At 39.0% G+C, this 22,392-nt stretch overlaps 1 protein-coding gene across 2 annotated transcripts in view; it reads right to left on the bottom strand.

The window, feature by feature from the left end:
• The window catches only part of PNPLA7 (patatin like domain 7, lysophospholipase), a 125,165-nt gene that overhangs the window by 96,970 nt on the left and 5,803 nt on the right, over window positions 1-22,392 (bottom strand). For both annotated transcript variants that reach the window (XM_075519829.1, XM_075519830.1), the window contains exons 5-15: window positions 21,532-21,620; window positions 21,000-21,140; window positions 19,452-19,611; window positions 18,313-18,393; window positions 13,088-13,216; window positions 11,643-11,723; window positions 10,923-11,067; window positions 10,272-10,364; window positions 5,607-5,707; window positions 4,571-4,717; window positions 329-406 (exon numbers count right to left, since the gene is read on the bottom strand). In XM_075519829.1, coding sequence (XP_075375944.1) covers window positions 329-406; window positions 4,571-4,717; window positions 5,607-5,707; window positions 10,272-10,364; window positions 10,923-11,067; window positions 11,643-11,723; window positions 13,088-13,216; window positions 18,313-18,393; window positions 19,452-19,611; window positions 21,000-21,140; window positions 21,532-21,620 — 1,245 coding nt within the window. The remainder of the gene's footprint in view (window positions 1-328; window positions 407-4,570; window positions 4,718-5,606; window positions 5,708-10,271; window positions 10,365-10,922; window positions 11,068-11,642; window positions 11,724-13,087; window positions 13,217-18,312; window positions 18,394-19,451; window positions 19,612-20,999; window positions 21,141-21,531; window positions 21,621-22,392) is intronic.

The following is a 22,392-nucleotide window of genomic DNA, read 5'->3' as shown; positions in this document are numbered from 1 at the left end:
CGAAAGCCTGCAGTGCAGGGCATGAAAAAGGGCTGCCCAGTCTCCACGCCTCCTCCGGAAGGATGGACGTATGATACTCCATACCTTCACATGAAGGTACATAAGAGCTGAAAACAGACAGGTACCAGATTCCCACTCTGGCCCTGGCTACGCTGCTACTCTGTGTGGGCAGAAAGGCTGAGAGCTGGCATTGTTTCACCTCGAGAAGAGAAGGGTTGGGAGGGGGGGATTTTTTTATTTATCATCAATGTGTATAAATACCTTATGGTGGGGGGCAAAGACTGAGCCAGACTTATGTTCTCTCTGCTCTCAGATGACGCTCACTCACCTGATCTCCTTGCCTCGATAGCACAGTCCCAGCAGTAACCTGATGCAGTGTCACTTTGCCATTCAACAACGAAGGGTCCTGGAGAAGAAAGGGGCAGGGGGTACAGTTTACTTGTCGGTGCACATGTAAAGATCTGAGAATGTGAGGAAGCATTGAAATAAAGCAAATAAGCATAATAATTACTAAAGACAATGTAATAAGTACTTGAATCTCTTTAAAATATGGTGCCTGATTTTTATATTTCTCTACCCAACAAACATTTCTTCCAGAAGAAAAAAGGTTTAATTCGTTTCAATTGATCAGACTTGGATTCTTAAGGATTTTACATTTGTCAGTTTTGCCCCCAGACTCTTTTAAGGGTCTATAACAAAGAGACCTATATCAGCTGGCATGAAAATCATGAAATATGAAGTTATTTTCAAAGGAAGGTGAAACCAGAAGAGACTGTCTACATCATGAGGAATTGGACAAGCTGATCTAACACTTGCTTTATCACAGCCCTTCCCTGGTCACACAGCTCAGCTGTGCTGTGCATGCATAGCAGATTTTCATACACACCGTAGACCAAAAGCTTCCCCAAAGTAATGAATTCTTGCATGCATGCACACGTGGATTGCACAGGAGAGTGGGAATTTTCCTCCCAACTGAAGAGCGCACGGGAGGGAGGGTCTTTCCGAAAGCCTGCCCTCAGTTTCGACTCAACCCCAAACCCTTGCAATGGCAAGGAGCTGCTCTGCTTAAGCACATCAGCTGATCAGAAGATTCCTTCCCAGCTCCCAAGCTGGTCACCACTATAATCCTGAGTACGTAACACAGACAACCACCACACATGGAGAGAATTTTCTTTCATTTCAAAGAACTGCTCATACAAGTTGGTGTCCCATGCGCAGTCAGTATCAAACCCTAATGCTTCAGGCTACCTTTGCTTCAGCAAAACTTTCACCCAAACCAGCAAATCTTCAAAAGCTCAATATTGTATTATCATCATCTGAACTGGTAGGGGCAAAACATAGGCTATATTACATGATTCTTGCTTTACGCTAAAGAGTGTCAGTGCAGTCCCGGTGTCTTGCAGCTTAACCTCTGCAAGGCAAAGCCAGACACGACTGTGTCCAGTACTTTGCCTCAGAGGTAGAACCACTAAAAGCAAGAGAGCTGCATGCACAGTAAGATACAATTCAGCGCAAGAAGCATAACAGAATCTGCCCATAGTCATTAACCTTATTGCAGCAGGAAAACAATATAGTAGAGATGTAAGCATTTTACCATTGTAATTGTTATGCCAGGTTTTTCTCTTTTCATTTTCGGTTGGAAAAAAAATAGAGCAAGTGAAATAATCAGAATTATTCTTTATACCTACAGCTGATAAAAAGAACAGATTTTCATTAAAAAAATTGTTTTATTGAAAGCAATCTGTTTCATGGGAACATGTCCAATGCAAAGAACCTGACAAGCACCTGTCAAAATATTTCAGTTCAGCAATATCAACTCAACTAATTTCTATGACGTTTTTTCTATATTTATACAGTTATGGTTGTATAGCATTACCTATACTTAAAGTTTTAACTATGAAAGTATCTCACAGTAAGGGAATACAAGCTCCCTAATGAGCTCTACTTATCAACAGCTTTTTTTGGCTGCATTAGCTCTAACAAAAATTGTTGCGAAGATTTTCTTCATGTCTAAGACTACTTAAGTCTTGGAATAGATTGCACACAAAGCTGCGAAGTCCTCATCATTGGAGATCTTTAAGAACAGCTTAGACAAAAACCTGCCAGAAATGACTTAGCAATACTTGATTCTGCCTTGGGCATTAAAAGAGACTGAATGACCTCCAAGCAGTCCTTGAAATGCTACTTTTCTGTGCTATTACTACCCTGATTAAGCACCAAAGGAGTTGACAAACAAGATCATAGACAAGATCCATCCTGTCTAGTATCTTCTCTCTTGAATGGGCAAGACCAGCAAACCCAAATTCAGCATTGCATAGTTACAGGGTTTGAGCTAAATAACTTTGCACTGATCCCCTCCAGCCTCCTCCAGCCACTAGCTTTTAGGAAAAGAAGTCACTAGAACAACAAAACCCATTTCACAGCAAGTTTCTTCCTTTGTGTTACTATAATAGATAATAAATTAGCAGAGGTTTATGATGCAGAAGTGAAAGCACAAACCACTTACAAATGATAAACAAAAGCAGTCATTAACTGGGACAAATCATTTTTTTGTCAAAGGAAGCGACTCAATTCCCTTATAACTCACGCAGGATTCACGCCCTGCAACATTGTTTAACTCTCGTATCCTAACTGCAGATAAAGCTGAAAACACGTAGAAGTTGTATGAGATTGAAACACATTCATGACAGAGACCCAAGGAATTCGAGTTATTTAGAACAAAAGAAAAAAAAGAAAATCTTCATTCTGAAGTCAGATACCTATTTGAAATAATACTGCCTCTCTCCTATAGTAAATTATCCCCTCCTCCCTCTCGTACAGTCTCACAAAAAAACCCTACCAAACAACCAAAAAACAAAACACCATCATCTGTCATCAAAACATCTTGATTTTATTCATACTGATTGGCTGCTCTGAAAAATGACATCTTAAAATGCCTCCAGCCAGCTAAGAAATAAAAGATCTGAGCTCATTTTTTTTTTAAGAGAAGATCTTACAGAATTCATTTTCTTCTTTTATGTAAGTAGTATTGAACACAAATCTTTTAAACACAGTAAGATTTTTCTTCCACTGCCTGTAGAAGAATCAACTTTTGCTATCCTGCATAGACAAAGTTAACATTGACCTTTCAACGAGATTTCTAGCATTTGGCTACATTCTATCAGATTCTTATTTGCTTGTGAAAACTGAGTTACTCTAATACCAAAGTTTGAAAAGCCTACCTTATTTCATTATTATTTAGATCTTCATGTTAAAAACACTGCCTATTAGATGCTGCATTTTAAGGATGCTGTTCTAGTTAACTTCAACTCTAATCTGTTTACTTGTTAATTACCGAGATATTTATTTAGATTAAAAAAAAAAAAAAAAAAGGTGCTGTAATCAATAGCTTCAGTGATCTTGGAATTTTTGCTCATATTGGATACAAACTTTTGTCACAAGCAGCATCTGAGGCCAGTCCTATCAAGAACAGAAGGCTGAACAGAACAGATGAAAGTACCTAGTCCTACTTTACTCCATCTGTAACAAGAATTTCTTCTAAAATAGTCTGTAGCCTTTTAATGAGGATATAAATGCCTGAAAAAATCTGAAAACTAACGTAACAAGACAGTTAAGTCTCCTGCAGACTAACAGGCAGTGCTGCACGCCTTCGTCAAATCAGTGACAATGCAGAGCATGTATCTCGAGCCTCACTACTGGTAACTGAAAGATCACGACCAAGATTTTGAAGGTGCAAGGGGAATAATTTGGAAGTCAGCAGGGAATGTTAAAATCCAAAAGTACAATATTTTACTTTCTAGCAAGTGTCGCTTGGTGAGAGCTCTTAAGGCAGAGGAGGAGGCTGCAGCAGCTGTGCCCAGGCCTCTGGCAGCAGCAACAGACTCGAATTACTGAAATATATGCTGTAATAAAACTAGGGTATCTGTGACTGATTTAGACAGATGTCCAGTTTTCCCAAATTGTCTGATTAGCTGCACGAACAGATACACTTCTGTCATGAAATGCAGCTGGAATCATAGGAACGATGAAAACAAACATTTTCATTCCTTCTTACGACAGGAAGGCGAGAAGCAGGGGCTGAGCTCAATAATGACAACAGTGAGGGCACCAGGCATTTAACTTGGAATGGGCACGGCACAGTCACTCAGCTGTGAAATGCACTCATAGCCAATGGCCAAACACAGAGATTCAATTCCAAAAATTAAACAAGGCACTCAGATGCTATGCCAACAGGATTAAGAGATTCAGCCATCACCTGAACGCCTTTACATAACTTCTTCACACGGTATGTGAGAGCATGGAATTACAAGGCAGCAGAAATTGCACATTTACTTCTCACATGGATAAATCTGTACACAGTGAGAAAAGATTAATGCAGTGCGTTTCAGTGTGGTCTTTTCAAATGGCAGAATAATTCAGATTTATTTCAGTCCTGCTAATAACTTCAGCAGACTAGAGAATAAAACATTCAGCTAGTCTACAGCATACTAGGGAGACAATGGACTTTTTAGCGCCTGGCAGAATGAGATGAAGAGCAAAAACAAAGCCATTTTTCCCTGCAATAACTTACATCAAGTTTCATCAAGGTTGAAAGGTCTTTCTTTGCTGCTTCAACGATGGCATCAATATGTTTGCTATTACAGGAATCTTGCACAGCACTATAATGGAAAACTGCTGAAGGAGTTTCTGTCACCGTCACAGTCTTCTTCAATATCGACTGCAAAGAACAGACACACAACTACTGGTTTAGATGTTATAATTGGCACCTACTCAGGAAAAACTTGCCCTATCATCTGTGTTCTCTATCCACCACAACTGGTGGCCTGAAAAAAAAAAGCTAGGTTTCCAAAAAAGCAACAGCTTGCTAATTTCATTTTCCTTGTATTTTTCTGCAAAGCTTGACATTCAAGTCAAACAAAGTTATTTGTCACAGCTTGCAAAAGGGAAGAATAAGAGACTTTTCCACAAACTGGGCGGCTGCCAGCTTGATAGAACTAAAACTTGATCAACACCTCATACAAAGAAGGAGGAAAAGATAAAATGTCTGTCAAGGTCACACCGAGCCACAGTTTCTCTTCAGATTTTGGTTTGCAGTTTTACAATTCAAGAGCATTTTTGTGCTCTTAACTTCCAGGTCAGTCTTTGTAAAAAGCAGACCACGAAAATAAAAACAGATTCATAAATCATGACTGAAAACCTACAGGAAGTTCACAGGTTTTTAATTCATGCTGCAAAGTAGTTCTCACAAATAAAGCATGGTCTGACAAATTCACCTTTCCAAATAATCCTTTTCATGAGTCAGAGGAAGGTGATATACCTAAAATTAAGCAGTTGCAGCAGTGCTTTGCCATTACTTGCCAAGGGAATCTCCAGTTTCCAGATATTCACTAAAAAGGCTTAACAGTCACCAAAATCTACCGAAACAACTGTAAGTTAAACACACACCAATACAAGACCACCAAACATACAACTTGTAGAGAGAAGAGTACATGCAAGGGCATGTACTCGAAGTAAGGAAGAAAACATTTCTATTACTCAAGGAATAAGGATGAGTAAGGACGTGCAATGCAAGAAACATGCTGGAGTACCTAAAGAAGCAGACCTACCTTGCCCACAACAGGACTGCTGGCAGTGTCCTCGGAGCCAAAGTGCACTCTGGCTCTTTCATACGCCATGTCCATGTCTGACTTCGTGCCACTGGAATTACCTACAAGCAATAGAAAAATCTTTTTTTTAAGCATCTCCATTATTACAGTTTGTCAGAAATAGCAGATAGTACACAAACTCAAGCAACATTTCTTTTGGGTTTTTTTGTTGGTTTGTTTGTTTCTGAAGTTGAGGATAAAATAGAAAGTGGCATCCTCATATTCCAATTTATTTCCTAGTTCCTTTTTCCCTGGCAGATCTGATGGGAACTTTAAATTTTCTCATCTGAGCTCATGTATACAATATATCCCAAAATTCCCACACTCATTCTTGTACAGAGTACAATAATTATTTTGGGGTAGACAAAAAAGCGTCATTCAGATCTCAAGACTATCAGGAAGAGGCAAATCCATCAAACAGACATTTTCCTTGTGGTTTCCAGGAAATTATTCTTATTAACCTTTTCTCCACTAAACCACAGAACTTTTTTGTACCTGATATATTGTAAGAGCTTTCACAGGGAGAATATTATGATCAGCAATTTCCTAAAGTCTCTCCATGGAAAGCACCCCTCCCCCAATGCCTAAAATAATTTCAGATCTTTTTTTACAACTTGTCCAAACTTTCAATGCACATCACGTGCTGAGAGATACGTAAGGAATTGCCTTACAGGTCTCACTTATTTCATTCATGAATTTGAAGTCACTAACAACTTCTATTCCTTGCTTCCCAATTCTAATACATCTTAAGTATATTAGCTCCTTGGCTGTCCCACCCACCTTCCAGGAACTTATCTGAGATAATCAGTAACACAAACATAACTGGGAAACACTTCCTATTTAATTACCTTGAATAGAATACCCACATATCAGCCTGATGATTTACAGGTGAGTTTAAGAATCATGCAGAGATTGCAATTTCCCTTAACAAATAAACCTATCAATTTCCATCATATTTCTGTGCCTAATATATCTCAAAAATATGCTGTATTCAGTAAAGTTTAAATTTTCTCCCTTACGCCTTTTTCCTTCTGTTACTACATTGTTCTTATACTTTTGCTTTTTTAAATACAAATTGCTGCTCAAAAATAGGACGGGCCCTTAGGCAGAGCCATTGCATTCCCTGACTGTTGAATTTTGTTACCTAATAAACTCTGAAAGGGCTCAAATTTTTAATTCTGAATTCCCCCCTGCCCGCCACACACACACTTGAGTTTGCCCAGGATTGCCCTGGTCTTTGGCAAGTTGGCTTTTGGCAACATGGAGCTGCCCTGTATTTACACCCTCGTTACACATGATCATGTGAAAATATTACCTTCCCATGAACAGCTGTCTATAAATTTAATTTTAAAAATACAATTATTTTATTTCTGAAGGAGCTTGACTCCTATCTCCACATCAGCTAGAACAAGGAGAGAATCCTACTGTCCCAAGGATTCAGATCTACCTCAGAGTACTCTCTTCCATATTACCTACAACTGTGAACAAATCTTTGCATGTAGTAAATCCACATCTGCCACTGGGGTCAGAATATCATTTAATGATCAGCCTCCAAACAAGAAACCCAACAACTTGACCTGAAGATTGTCATCAGCAAAACTTACAAACCATAAAACAAAAGAAACAACCAACCAAGCTGTTGATGCTACTAACTGAATTTCATACACACTGCAACATTAAAGACCCTAAATTAGTTATAAACAAAAAAAGCTGGGATAGTAGAAATAGCAGCATGGAACTCCATATGGGCCGATTTGACTACCTGTCAACTACACTGCCCCACAAATCACAGTGTCGGCATAATTACTAAGCCCCAATACACCAAGTGCATTTTAAATCTAAACACATGCTTCTCAGGGTAAACCTAAATAATCTGATAATGGGCATGTAGGCATGAAAAGCATCCTCTACATAGCTCTGCATATTGAAAAATCAGAGAGAGGAAAAAGAGGAGGCATTCTAAGAGTGAAAGCTTATGTCTACTAGACTTCTATTCAAAGTAGAAGTCTTCATCTCAGTCGTAGATATAAGCTTCCCACACAGTGATTAATTAAACTGTCTTGTTGCTCAAATGGGAGTTAGAAAGGATGCAGCAGAACAAGCTTTAACTAGAACCGTTGAGTCAAAAGAACAGAAGGCAGTGGGAAACTCAAGAGTGGAATGCAATCCTGTTTGATGAACACATGCTCGCTGGTATCCCACACACTGCTGGTATGGAAGTCACTGCAAAAACAATGGCAACTGACACAGTCCCTGGCAGTTATTTCAGCTGCCTCTTTCCTTCCAAGCACTCGCTCACCAAACTACCTGCTTTTCCTAATGCAGGTTGTCCTGTGCTCCTGCATGTAGGCTGCAGGGTCATGGCTTCAGTTCTGAAGAAGAAAAAGCATCTTCTCTTAACTCTTGCTAAAAAATCCCCAACAAACAAACCAACCAATAAAAGATAACTGCTATTTAACCTTAAAAAAATTAAGCTGGGAACACTTACTTCCAGGAACAATAAAACTGATGAAGTTATCACATACAAAAGATCCCGTTGTTTTATTTCGTTCATCTAATTCTTCTGCCCACCAGCCCAGATACTCCATGTGACTTAACTACATCTTTCTCCACATGAAGGGTTAGTACACTTAAAAAGTAGACTAGCCTAAGCTGGCAGGATCGTATTTCCTCATCTACGCAACTGCTATGTTTCAAGTTAGATAGCTACACAAAAAACAGAAGAACAAATTACACTCCAACCCCAGGAGCAACTGAGGCAGAAATGTTTTCCCCAAAGTCTTTTTAGCAGTTTTTGTTAATTCTAATGAGCTAAGTAAATCAAAGAGATGCTGAGATAATAGCACCTGTATGAGTCTAATAACAGACCGTTCTCTTTTCTCTGAATCAATAAGAAACATAATCAATATTCCCATGGAGTCTGAACACACAGTAAGGTAGTGGAATAGAATCTGAAGCAAGATCTTGATCTTTTCATTACAGACATCAAGATACTTTCCGTGCAAGCTAAACAGTGACTGTAACCTCAGTACAGTGAACAGAAATCAGCTCCATTAACTGAGGCAAATCATAATTACCCAATTAGATATGCTCCTTCTGTCAGTAAAAATTAATTTGCTCTCTCTGCTAAGCTCTGTGTACCCTGACATAACTCTTATGACGCATAAAAGGAGAAAGGAAGGACAAATGGACATACTCACTGTTAAGTATGCAGGGATCCTTCCACATAAAAGCTTCTAAGAACACGCATCGACTCTACCTTAAAAGTGTTACAGGGCTGCATAGGCAGATCTCACTGAACTACTTTATTTACCTGGGGGGAAAATGGCTATGTTCCGGGTAAGCATTACTGAATTCACCACTGAATCAAGTCTACTGGTACTTTTTATAGTGCATAGCACAAACCAACCTAACGCATATGAAAATAAAGCCAAGTCTTGCACGGCTCCCTTAATCTGTTTCCCTGGTTCAGAAAGATGATCTACTTATCACTAGCCAAAATCCTATTTCTCTGCCACATCCATCCCTCTGGACAGTAACTTGGAAGTTATGAAAAACTGTAACTGGGACATTGTACATTTGCATAGCAGAAACTGAAGAGAAAGTGAATCAACTCTCTATTGTTAAAGATGAAGCAAGATGTAACAAACCCTACTGCCCGTTCTTCTCTTCTCTACATACCACCAACTTAACTTGATAGCAACAAGCGTTAGAAAACTTACACTGAGGAAAGCCCTCAGCACTGAAGGCTCCCTCAGCCTGTCTCCATCCTCTCTCCTTGTTGCCCTGCTCTCTAACCCCTCATAGTATGTTCTTATCTCCTAAACCATTTAATAGTCAATATAAGCAATACACGTATCTTCTAATGTGTCCAGGGTACCTTTATTCCACAGATTAAACTTTACATGACTTCTCTATTAACAGTATCTCCATAATGACTACAGTATCTAAGCATGACCTTACAACTACCTCAAGATGGTTAGTTTGGTACTCGGCTAATGAAAGACAGACTCCTTCCTTTTATGGTTCATCCAAGAAGTTCCCGTTTCTTCTCCTTGAACATAAAGCTAACTAAACAACTGGCTCAGAGGAAGATGTCTACAGTGGAGATGACTGAAGTTCACCGAAATGAATACTGCAGCAGTGAAACAGCTCAGCCTCATAAATGTCTCATCAGAGCATTCAATGATAAATCACCTTTATTACCCACTCAAAAAACATTCCTCTAAAAGCAACAAAGCCATGTAATGTGCTCTTTGGGACAATCAGCCAAGCAAGAATCGTGTGTCATCTTCTGCAGGAAAGATAGCATATCATTGTAACTCACTTTGTTTCAGTTATATCAATTAATAAAGCTCTTCATTTGCAGGTCTCTCAGTAGCCAAATTACTGTATGTTCCCCATGGCTAATAAAGACAGCAAGGGAATGCTCTCTTAGATAATAGTCCATTTGTTACTTCAGAAAATAAATTTTGGACAAATGAGTTCAGAAGCAGTACTACTGCAAGATGATTATCTAACATGAACAGGAAGATTATCTAACCCAGTGCTCCAGAGAGCATGTGTCTTCCCCCATACGATTAGATACAGTACATATTTCCCACAATTTTGCCAAGCACTACGTACCAGAAACCTCTGCAGACCCTGCGTAGGGAGGTGAAGAAAGGCTTCTTCTAAAAACATGCTCAGAGTTTTCTGTACCAGGAATCTTTGATGTATCTGAAATTCAGAAACAAAAGTTACATGAATATAAACACACAGTACTCCCTAATAAAATAAATTTCATTGACAGCAAGAACTTCTCGCTACCCACTTTTAAAACTTAAAGGTTGCGTTAAAGGTTTTGAAAAACCAATGTTAAACATTGTTTAAACCTGCTTCCCGCTTTTGATTTAATTAAAAAAATTTTTTGTCAGGTTCAGAGGCAAAATTCAACTCATTCTATTTTCCTAGGTTCAGCTTCTATACTGACACTTCAACCCAAAAGCCTACACATATCCAGCAATTCTTCTGCTACTACCTAGAGTGCAGAATTTTCACAGCTCTTCCTACAAAGTCAACATTAGGAGCCACTTTTTTTTTTCCCCCCTCACCCCTATCATTAACACCACAGTAATAATTTCCTATTAAAGCTGAGGACTATCCAAAAACTTCAAACCTGAAACTGATTTAAGATAAACCCTAACTATTCTAATCAAATAAAAATCCTCTGATGAATAGCATGACAATTAAGGAACATCACAAAGGACAGTTACTACACATTTCCAGAAACATTACCTATTTCCGGTGCTTCCCCAGCCTTTTCAAACTTTTCTCCACGATCTTCCTCTGATACATTAGACACTTGTCTTTTTACTGCTTTGCTCGAACTTCCTCCAGATGTTACACTTGTCACAGAGATGAGCGGGATGGCTTGGCTCTGCTGCAAGCAGCAAGGTGAAAAAGCAAACATAATACACACGCCCACACATGTTGAACAGGACCGGACCCTGTACTGACCCCTGGGGTACTTCTCCCGGTCTCAGTGATCAAAGACCATCGAGGGTGGCCTTGCAATGATATCTGCCAGCTCCCTCAGCATTCCTACGTGCACCCCATCATGGCCCATGGACTTAAGTATGTCCATTTTGCTCAAGTACTCCCTGACCTGATCCTCTTCTACCAAGGGTACATCATCCTTTGAACTGTTAGAGGTAGAAGTGACTCAGTATCATTAACACATCAGGACTTGCTGAAACATACTGATGTATGTGCACAGTGATGCACTTCAAAACTTTTGAAATTTAAGCTTGTCCCCCTCCCCCCAATTCCCCAGGCATCAGCGTAGGCTAGATTTTATGGGCTGGTTATAGCAAGTACCTTACTTCTCAAGTACTGTCATTATTAAATTAATAAGTAACATTTGCTTTACGATCTTCTGAAAAAAGGAAAAACCTCTCTGTGCCAAGTCACAGATAGGCTGCATAGTAAGACCAGACAAAATGTACCCAAACTTACACAATTGAAGAGCTCAGTAGTCAGACCAAGGTAGTTGTGCAAAGCAAGGAATGTCACTCTCTGCAGCCTTACCATGATGATCTAGAAATGGGAAATTAAGAAGCAGCAGGCATGGATTTAGTATCTCCCACACTTGTTCTTGCATTTAGATACAGTTACATACCAGTGCACCTGAAGGCACTTTACGAAATACAGACTGTACCCTAAGCTGAAATTCCTTTTTAGCCGTTGATAAATTGAGGCAAAGATACATTCAAGTGATTTACCAAAGACTTCATAATCATTTGATGGCACAAGAATCCAAAGCCTTATTTCCAAACACCAAATAACGCTTTTTGCTTTCTGTAAACATTAATAATAAACATGTCTTGAAATAAATGCATTTGCTTCCATTTCTTCCTCCGCCATTAAAAAAATTATTTCAGTTTTCCCCATACAGAGCCCGTGCTACTCCTCTACAAACACTCTAAACTAGCATAAGACAACACTGCCACCTGACCTTCCTCTGCCCTGGCAGCTTATTCCCACTCTTAAGCCATCCTCTCTTTTGTATCAGCTCTCACAGAGCAAATTAAATCGGTATAATGATCTGTTCTCCTCAACCATCAGTATTAGGAGGTTCATGTGTCACTCATAAATCATCCAGATACCAGAACAGTTTGCAAGGACAAAAAGATTTAGAAGTGATAATAAAACAAAAGGACAGACCAGAATGACTGTTCAGGTCACGTGCACCCATTTGACTATTGCACCTGTGGGACAACGCACCGCTTGGCAAACTCTCCAAACTGAAATCATTAATACACTAGCTTCCACTTGCAGGATATACAAGACATATTTGCAGTGCTCACTTGAAAACTCTCTAAGCTCCTGCAAAGCAAGGGAAGGTGAATTTAAAACTAATACAAAGCACAGCTCTCTCCTCAGATGCTGACAATTGCTTCTGAAGTGGAAATTTACATACCAGTCTGCATTTTGTGAATTTTACAAAGCACCACACCTCAACAAACAGCTTCTGACAGCATGTTAGTCCTTTTTCAGAATACGCAACAGTCTTTTCCATACTCTAACCCATTTTGAAGCCTTGTTGGTGCATAACCATAACGCGCAGCCCACACCAGCACATTCTACTCTACCAGGACCAATGAGCTTACAGTGCAGGTCAGGCTGATTTGAGAGGCTATCACATGCAGAAATTGATTCAATGTAAATATATATATGAATTCTTTCTTCCTGTACGTGATTAATGCTGAGATCATTAAGTCTAGGGCTCTAAGAGCAAGAGGAATAGCAGAACTAGTCCAAATCTTGAAAAGAAGCTATACTGAACAGTTCCATATTTGCAAAAGGATGATGAGCTTGCTGAACTTCAAAATGTCTTCCTTGTAACTCTGAAATTAGAGTGATTCCCACCCCACCCCCCAACTCTACTTAACAAAGCTTACCTGTACCACTCTAACAAGAGTTTCGGGATATTTCTGGAAGACATCTTGAAAGGCACTTGCTGGAAGTCGCAATATAGTGGATGGAATGGCTGCTCGGGCTGAGACCGTTTTATAAGGAGCAGGGTGACCCTAATAGAAAATTTCAGAGACGCAAGGTTAATCCACCAATTATCTGACCCAATTCTTCCCAATCACTTCCCAAATTTCTACTTTGATATTGTATATGCTTGACAGACATCACCTGACCACAAAAAGCCTGGAACTTATACTCCATGACCTACAGGTGGTGTAATGAGGGCAGCATGGTCAGGTGAATTCACACCAGCAATTTCACTAGCATTAAACAGAGACAGAGGTAGAGAAATAAGAGCTACGAGAAGGTGTATCAGGTTAAGGGAACTGGCTAGCCTGTCAACTCTGTTACAGTTTTATTACAGACAAAGCCAGGCTTCAGAAGTATTTCAACTTCCAGCTATTCAAGACTGCAGAGAAAAGAGGTTTTGTTGATTTTATTATCTGTGCTGACGACCAAGCTATTTGCTGCAATAACAGACTCACACAATCAGCAAAAAAATATAACAAAATTGTATAGTAATCACGTATAATGGAATAAGACAAAAAACAGGCAGACTTCTTGTGTTCTAAGACATATATATGTATCTTCATATCTCTCTCTCTCTCTGTGAAATATTCCAAATGACAAAGCCAAACAGCTTCTCTTCACTTGAGATAAACTGGGTCTAGACCGTCCCGAGTTGCTTGAAGAACAGATGGAGAATTAACAAACCAATGAAAGATAAAATTGTAAGTGGGTAGAATACAGAGATTTTTATACTGGAAGGCAAGCCTCTGGTTTAGGATTTTTCGCCCTTGAATCAAAACAGATTTTAACAAAAATCCACTGCCACTTGGCTAAAAAACTCTAGACAACACCCCTTCTACCCCATTAGTAAGTGCTGAAAATAATATCTATAAGTCTTGAATTCATTTACTAATACATGAAACACTGATTTATTTCTAAGATAAAAGGAGTCCGTTCATGGTACAGAGCAGGAGCTAAGGAAGAAATGGAGTTTCTACTTTAACACAGTCACCTTACAGCTTCTGAAGCTTTCATTCCTCCTGAGCAGCAGAAGGCAAATTTTTCCAAACACTGAACACACAGACGCTAAATGCTGATTACAAACGGAAAAACTTGCAAGTCTTCCAGAGCATCAGACAACTAAACACAATCACTGCAAAAGAATTTCTGCCTAAAGAACACAGCAAAACCAAACAAGATACATTCTGTACAACTACAACCACTCTGGAAAATAAAGCTACAGCTCTGTCTGCCTTGCTGGTCTGGAAGTCACGATGAAACAGATTCTAAAATTAAATTAAATTAATTGGAACCAATTTCTTAATTACACCAACTTCAGCTGACCTTTCTATAAAATCTGGGGATGATATTAATAGCTTTGATTTTCAAGTTCCTGAGGGATTTGAAATTTTAAACATCTCTTTGACCTACAGTGCAAAGCTACCAGGCATCCTCAAATTTTCCTGAGTTTCTTTTAATTAAGTAAAGAAATTAACAAATTACATTTCTGTGCCTTTTGCTGTACCAAAAATAAATGCAACATTCCTCTTTTACAGGCCAGTTTAAAGCCTGGCTTCAGACAAAGAAGTAGTTTGGAATTCTCCTTATACTCAAATGTGTAAGAAAATGTATATGATCTGCTTTTAAGTACATACATCACTGTATTTGCCATCAACTGTATGGCAATTTCTATACCAAATATAGTGAAAAACTAAAAAAATCTATTAAATATTTAGTTGCTGGACAAAGGATATGCATTAAGTTTAACAGTGTTCCATAACAGTTATTCAAAAGGGCAAAACAAGCACTGTATATCACATTCATATGGTCTACATTCTACCCAGTAAAGTGTTTGGTGTTTTTTCCTGAACAGTGCTTGTTTGAGGACAGACCAATGCTGACAGTCTCTCAGAAAACCAGTTTAAGGATAATAACGGATAATGATGCAGCAGCCTTTTTCTCCAAAGAACAGCCTATCCCTCCAGTTTTTCAGCATATAATTTTTCCTTTTTGAAATCCCTGCATGAGAGCAGCCTGCTTTTGAAAGGGCCAACCACCATGTCTAATTGGTCTGGAACATGCTAAAAGCTGTCAGAGGAATGCAAAGAGGAAATGTTCCTGTAATTGTCAGTTCTCTCAAATATAACGTAATCAGCCACATACGGAGAATACCACGTTTAAATTATAATATTTTACAATCACACACCGAGGTCACAGGGAACAGTTAAGTTATAATCAGTAGTGAACCAGGGGTTTTCCAACAGAGAACTTTTTGTTCTCAATGCAGATAACTATTTACTTCTGTCTTGCTCTAAGAGCTGTGGAGTAATTAAATATTGCAGGTGACAAACGTCACAGCTAAAGTAGTAGTTGAATCCAGATGACAGCCAATGGCCAAATCCAAATGAGTTTGGTTAAGAAATCTGCTACAAGAGACACGGGTGCCTTACATTCTCCCGCTTGGAGAGGTAACTCCTTTCTGTACCCAAAATCTGGCATATTCTCTCTATTCCCATTGCTTGGATTTCATCTTCCTCCACACTACACCGACAGTGCTGCAACCCAGAGCTCTTGCAGCAATCAATTGCTTCTTTATAACCTCATCTATCTTGTCCACTGTCATTTAAACAGACTTGAGCCCTGCAGGCTCACCTTTATCCAAGTGTTTTCTCAGCTTCTTTTAATCCTCAGACTTTCATTTTTTTCCCCTCAGTCACCAGCAATTGATCGATATTCCTCTCAGTCTCTTCTTTTTCATTCCAACTATGCCACCTGCTCACAGTTTTCCAAATACCATCTCCACATGGAGAGCAAAGGAAGAGTAAAACCCAAAGCTCTAGCAATCAGCATCAAATGCCATCTTTATCCATCCTGTTTAACTCTGAATGAAAATTCACCATTCAGGAAACAGACCTGACTGCACACAGGGGTAGAGCAGGCACTCAGCAACAGCTTCTGACAACATTTGCATGGGCATCGCCAGTGTTCAGTTCAGAGACTTCTTCAATATTTGAGGCAGTATCAATTCAGAGTCAGATGAACTACAACACAGAATTGTTCCAAAATACCAGGAAAGGGCGATTCAAAGCCTCCAATTTCTCCTTCAAGTTTTGAGAAAGCAGCATTTATCTGTTCTCAGAATAAGTGAAATACAGAACAAGTCTCTTATGTTACCGCTGGTAACCTGGTATTTAGTCGATCTAAGGGGACTTTTCAATGTAAAAAATTGGAAAATTAAATCAGAAAAGTACCTCTTGCGTGACCTTTCTTTTAGATCCAACAACAAGAGGTCGCCACTTCTTATGGCAACCTCAATTTTCTTGCACATCTCTCAACCAAGTGGGGGACCAGCCTGACGTCACGTGTTACAAAATCAGTCAAAGGAATCACAAATTCAGCTCAGACAACTCAAATCCTCTCTGAATACATTCTTTCTTCATGTCAGATTCGTGTGTTTGGTGGTTCAGTGAAACTTAATTAAGGTTATGGCATCTGCAGGAAGTTCTAGGACTCATTCACTAATTTGGAATGTCACTGAGAAGTCTGGTCTATTTTGATCAATGCTACTTTCTCTCTCCTTGCCCATTTTCATGCTACTCCTATACCTGAAGTCAGCAAGGAGCATAAGGAAGAGTAAAACCAGAAATAAAACAACCAGTCCACAGAGCTGTGAAACAAGGGAGGAAAAAAAAAAAGAAAAAAAAAAAAAGAGACAGTTGTAAAAATAAATGAGAACAAGTTACTTCAGCAAAAAAATTTGCAAGGTTTTTGGTTATATACTCTTCTGCACGCTGATAACTTTTTTCAACACACTTTCAATAATTTTTATTTTCTGATTTACCAGTGGTATAACTAATGAGAAAGAGAAAAAAAATTATAGAATGAGAATTAAAAAACAAACAAAAAACCCTACAATACAAAGTGAATGGCAACCACCCTTTAAAAAAACAAACCCATAAACCATTGTTATACAAGAAGGGTTTCTTGTTTATTCAAAAAGAATATAGGAAAACAACATGACTAGTATTCATGTTCCTACACAATGGTCCTGCTCTTTAGAATATTAAGAAAATTTACTGGTGGAAGTAGTAAGGGCAAAGATACCTCTAAATCTGCTATTAATATGGATTTGACAGTAAGAACTAGACTTGTACAGTCCAAATTATTCACATGCCATTACTTTCTACAGAAGAAAGCACGACCAAGCTTAAAAATTGTTTATCACTTTCGATAGGTTTTATGGAAATTAGATATATAGATATATGCCTGCATCTAAAAGTGGCAAAGAACACTTTACAGAATCATTAGAACTACTTACACATAGAATGAGTACCTTTTAATGAAAGGAGACAGCCAAGCACAAGAGAAACATGATACAAGGTCAAATATGAACAACTTATTGATTAAATTATCTTATCTTCTCAACTACCAAAATCCTTCAAGTAAGCACTTTAAGTGCTTGCGTATTACCGAAGATGACAAATTCACCACCTTCAATTTAGGTATTCCTAAATAGATGCACTGTGACAATTTCAGCAAAACCATCACTGTAACTCCAACTGAAACAAAATCCACACCACTAATTTGTGCAAATAAATACAACCAGCTAGCATTTAGCTCATCTTGTCGCCTGCCAAAGAGCACAACCTTCAGACGGTCATCAGCAACGTTAACATATTAGGAAAAAATTAAATCCATCAACCGCTTTGACAGTATAATTACAATAATAACAACTGTCAGATTTATTTTCATTAGAGTAAATAAAAATAAATTCAGTAAGTAACAAATCAAACAGTGTAAAAGCCGGGACTTCTTGGTCCTAACCTGGTCCTCCTCCTGACTGCTTTGTGACCTTGAGCAAGTCAAACCATACCTCACTTTTCCAGCCATAAAAGAATAAATCAAATCCTACTGCTTATCAAAAATAGCCAGTGTTACACTGCCAAGCATACACATTTCACAACCAACTTACATACCAGAGAGCTAAGCTGATAGCTGTGAAGGCCTGGGAGGAGGAAAAGCATTGGTCAAAGAAACACTTTCCATTCTGATTCTTTCCCAGCAACATTCAAAGTCTACTCCCCCTGACAAGCTCTGTGACATAAAGCAACACTGTAGAAAACCTGCACGTTCGAGAACTTACCGTGATAACATCAAGAATGCTGAGAAGGCTGTGGACGCTGTCTCCTGCCAGCACCTCCTTCACAACCACTTCTGTTCCATCCTGCAAGTGCAGGATAGAAGATTACGGCAGGCTCACAGTTGCATGTTTGGCATATATGGAGCATTTCAGAAAGCTTAACATGCTCTCATTCTCCCAGCCACTCTGAACAGCCCTAACAGAAATGGTCCCCCATTATAACTTGAATGCTTGTTTTCTCTCTGCTCTGATGGAAATGTGCTAATTCAAACCACCAAAGTTTGAAACTAACATTCTAAAACTGATAAATTAAAAAAACCTAAAAGCCAGTTTTGTCTAGGGGAAGACGTAACCTGCTTGTTTTTGCTATGTAACAACCAAAAAAAAAAAATCTTCCTTCACTCTGAGACAGAATTAGCTCCCCTTATTGAGGGAATACATGTCAAGAGGTAGCACAAAACAAAACAAAGAACAGCAAAATACAAAACATAAAGAAACCATCAAATTTGGGATAATATACAAACACAAAAGCCCTGCATTTTCAGCCATCAGAAAACTGTTCACATGTTAAAGCTAAACTCAAAGTTCAGTCAGGAAGAAGGGGGAAAAAAAAAAAAAAAATCTAAATTGGCAGAAGGGATCACAAGGGCTATCGCTCAACTTTTTTTAAGACTCACCTGTAACACAAGCCATCATTTCTTTTCCCTCTCTACCCAAAAGTGAATCTGAATCTTCCACCTCCCAGGCAAACCCTCTAACTACCACGGTAGAATATTATGGACTGACATGTACTTGGTCTCTCCTGATCTGTACACCTAACTATTTTATATAACTACCATCCAAAAAGAGAATGTTTCCAACACTATACAAAGCCAGTCTTGCACCCTGTCCTCCCTCAACAACTATGCAACTAGAGTATGCAAGGACATTTCAGAATGCCTGATCAGCATTGTGTTTCGCTCTCTCATCTAAGACACAGGGGATGACAGCTCAAAACCTTGATCTTTATAAATATTATGGTCCTGAAGGATTGGAAGTAATCCTTTCTAAATCACTACGATACAAACGTCTAAGCTTAATCAATACTTAGTGACACACGCCAACAGATTGATCTCAAAAACCATGGATCAGTTTATTCTTACGCTTTCTTGAATGCAAACTTCCAGCTTGCCATCCTGCACAACGTAGATGCTGTTATCCAGCTGCCCAGGACGAAAGATGTATTCACCTTCATGCAATTGCACAAAAAACATGTGCTTGCACAGTTCAAGGAAAAGAGGTTTCTCAAAGTGGCCAAGGACCCTGCAGGAAAAGAAATGACCTATTAGCCTTTTTCCCTTTTCTGCAAAGGGAAACCTAAAATCATCACCGCCTTTGGAAAATCCTTCCTAGATTAAGCATGAATAGCAGAGGAACCTCAGAGGCAGTTGTCGCATGGCAGTTCAACAGCATGGCGGAAGGAGCAGAGCTCCCCAAGACAGAAGTGCAAGAGTACCGAGAAGCACTGAAAGCTGTAAATACTGGAGTTCCTTTTTGAGTAGCACTCCGAGCAATGCCAGCAGGCTCAGAAGGAAGTATATCCAGTCTTCCTCAAGCAAACACCAGCATAGCTTTTGAAGGGGAAGAAATATAAAAACCTGCAAGATTCACACACTGCATGAGAAAAGCCACCCTACAGAACTTTCCCTTTTCATACAGCTACCCTGTCCATGTAACCAGAACACATGAGAAATACTGAAAACAAAGGGAAAAATTCCCATCATCTGCACCTACTTGTAAGTTTGGAATATTCCATCTCCTGCAGGTAACATGCAATGGACTCCTGCGATACTGAAACTAGTCAGTCACCAGGCAGACAGAAATGCGTGTCTTAAACCCGATCATTCCGTGCACAGCACCAGAAGGGCCCTTCATACAGCTCCATTAGCTCACATTTAACAGGCTCAATCAATCAAATTCTACTGCAACATCCATTAGTCATAGGAGATCATAATTCCACAGTAGAACATTTAGACAATCTAAATAGCAGCTTTATTACAGTATGTATGACCTTCAGGACTAAATTATATCATATTTGGGAGAAAAATGAACATACACAAACAAAACCAAAATTACAGGTCTGAAGATCTCATCCTCTTTGCTGTGTCAGCAATATAAACACTTGACTGAACAGGCACAAATACCATCCCTTCCTCTCAACCCACCAAAGAGCTGTGAGGATTAAGTTGACTTCAATTCTGTTTGCAACCTTTTTAGCCAGAGAAATAAGAGATTCTGCAGTTTAGAGAGTTGTCGATATGGTATCCAATTAACATTTACCAATTATGGTGCCCTTCTGTACTAAAAAAATTGTCTGATACAGTCTAAAGGGAATTTTAAAATGTACTAACAGAAATCTGTTCATTTTAGAAAAGCTTTATCATCATTATCCCCAAATTTAGGCCACTAATCTACATCCTTTTTTTTTTCTTTTTTTTTTTTAAACCACAGTCAACTACTTTCTTAATGTTTCTAGAAAATTAGAAGTCATTTATTCTTTCCTGAAGCTCAGATGAACTTTCAATCAACTGCTTAAAGATTCTGACCATGCAGTGATAAAATTTAAGACTCGACACAAACTGCCAAATATTTAGATCACTTGAACATCCATCAAAAGCAAAATCCAAACTTATCTTTCCATTTAACATTACCTAACATTTTTAAGCATGTATAGGACTTCTGATGGCAAATGGGAATTCTTTACATCAAATTCAGTCAGATCTGCCTCTAGCAAAGAAGGAGGTGGTTCTTTCGGCTGCAGAGTTGGACACTCCTTCTTAATACGCAGAATCCTACAAAGAAAAAACAAGTCAGAAAGTTCAGGAAGTCTCCTCAATTGTCTTAAGTATGGGCTGTATACCGATACCATCGGTTGACTGCAATACTGAATGCACACCATACCAAGTTACACATTATCAGGTAGATAAAACAGTAGCATTCCACCCTCCAACTGCTCCTTTCCTGCCTTTCTTCAGGAAAGCTAGAGCCAGTGCTGTGTGCATAAACCACTCTATTTCAGCAAACTTCCCAGCAAAACACAAGGCCAATGCACAGCTAACAGGACTGAAAAAACAGCAGCTATGGAAAAGTGCTATGTTAGGGATAGGTTCCACACCACAAACAAAAAACCCACAAAACCAGCCTCCATGGCGTGAATTTTCCCCTTCCCAAAAGCACAAGTACCTTTTAGCCAAAGATAAAACTTTTGCCCGCTTCCGCATCCTTTGGCGAGGCACAGTGTTCCCAACCAGAGAGTTTGGAAGAGTTGTAACCTAGGAGAAAATAATGAAAACAAAAACACTTACTAAAAACCAAAACAAACAAAAACAATCCCAACCCCCTAGTTCCAACCTTGCAAACTTATCTAGCAAGTCATAGAACAGGAGCAGAGTGAAGCACTCATGTAAGACCTTGGAGGACTGGAACAACACCTACTCCAGGATCACTTTCTTTCTAGAAAGCAAGTGGAGCATACTTCCCTTTTAATAAGCAACTACTACTAAGCGGTAATGGATGGTAGAGGGAAAAAAACCCTTAGCTATAGAGTTCTCACTCAGGAACACTCAACATCAGGCAGAGAAGTAACATGTAAAGCTCCAGTACTCCTATGGCAGTCTGTGATGCTGACAAACTAGGGCCTGGTTCATTTTTGAGCTGGTGACAAGCAGCAACACAGACACACAGCAGGGCTTTTACTTGTTTTTAACAGTTACTAAGTGCCACCTTCTGGAGAAATGCAACAACTGCAAGACCAAGAAAAAAAAAAATCTCGCTAGTTACTTTCAAAACATTACTAGTTCTCCGCTTGTTTCTCGGGGAGTTTACTCCCAGGAAAAAGTTTCTCTCACCAAAAAAAAAAAAAAATCTTTAATTAGTTTGGAGACTCATTTTTTTTTGGTTTTTTTAGAAAGTAAAATCTTGGTATTTTATCAAAAATACATGAAGTACAATCAACAGCAGTTAGTTTGTAATATTCTATGTCTTATTCAGGAATAAAGGCAAAAAGCAAGGTCTAAAACCCCAAGCCAAAAACTACCTGAAATG

This window comes from Mycteria americana, chromosome 17 (assembly GCF_035582795.1).
Source record: "Mycteria americana isolate JAX WOST 10 ecotype Jacksonville Zoo and Gardens chromosome 17, USCA_MyAme_1.0, whole genome shotgun sequence".
Classification (NCBI taxonomy): domain Eukaryota; kingdom Metazoa; phylum Chordata; class Aves; order Ciconiiformes; family Ciconiidae; genus Mycteria; species Mycteria americana.
This window is presented reverse-complemented; position numbering and strand designations above follow the sequence as displayed.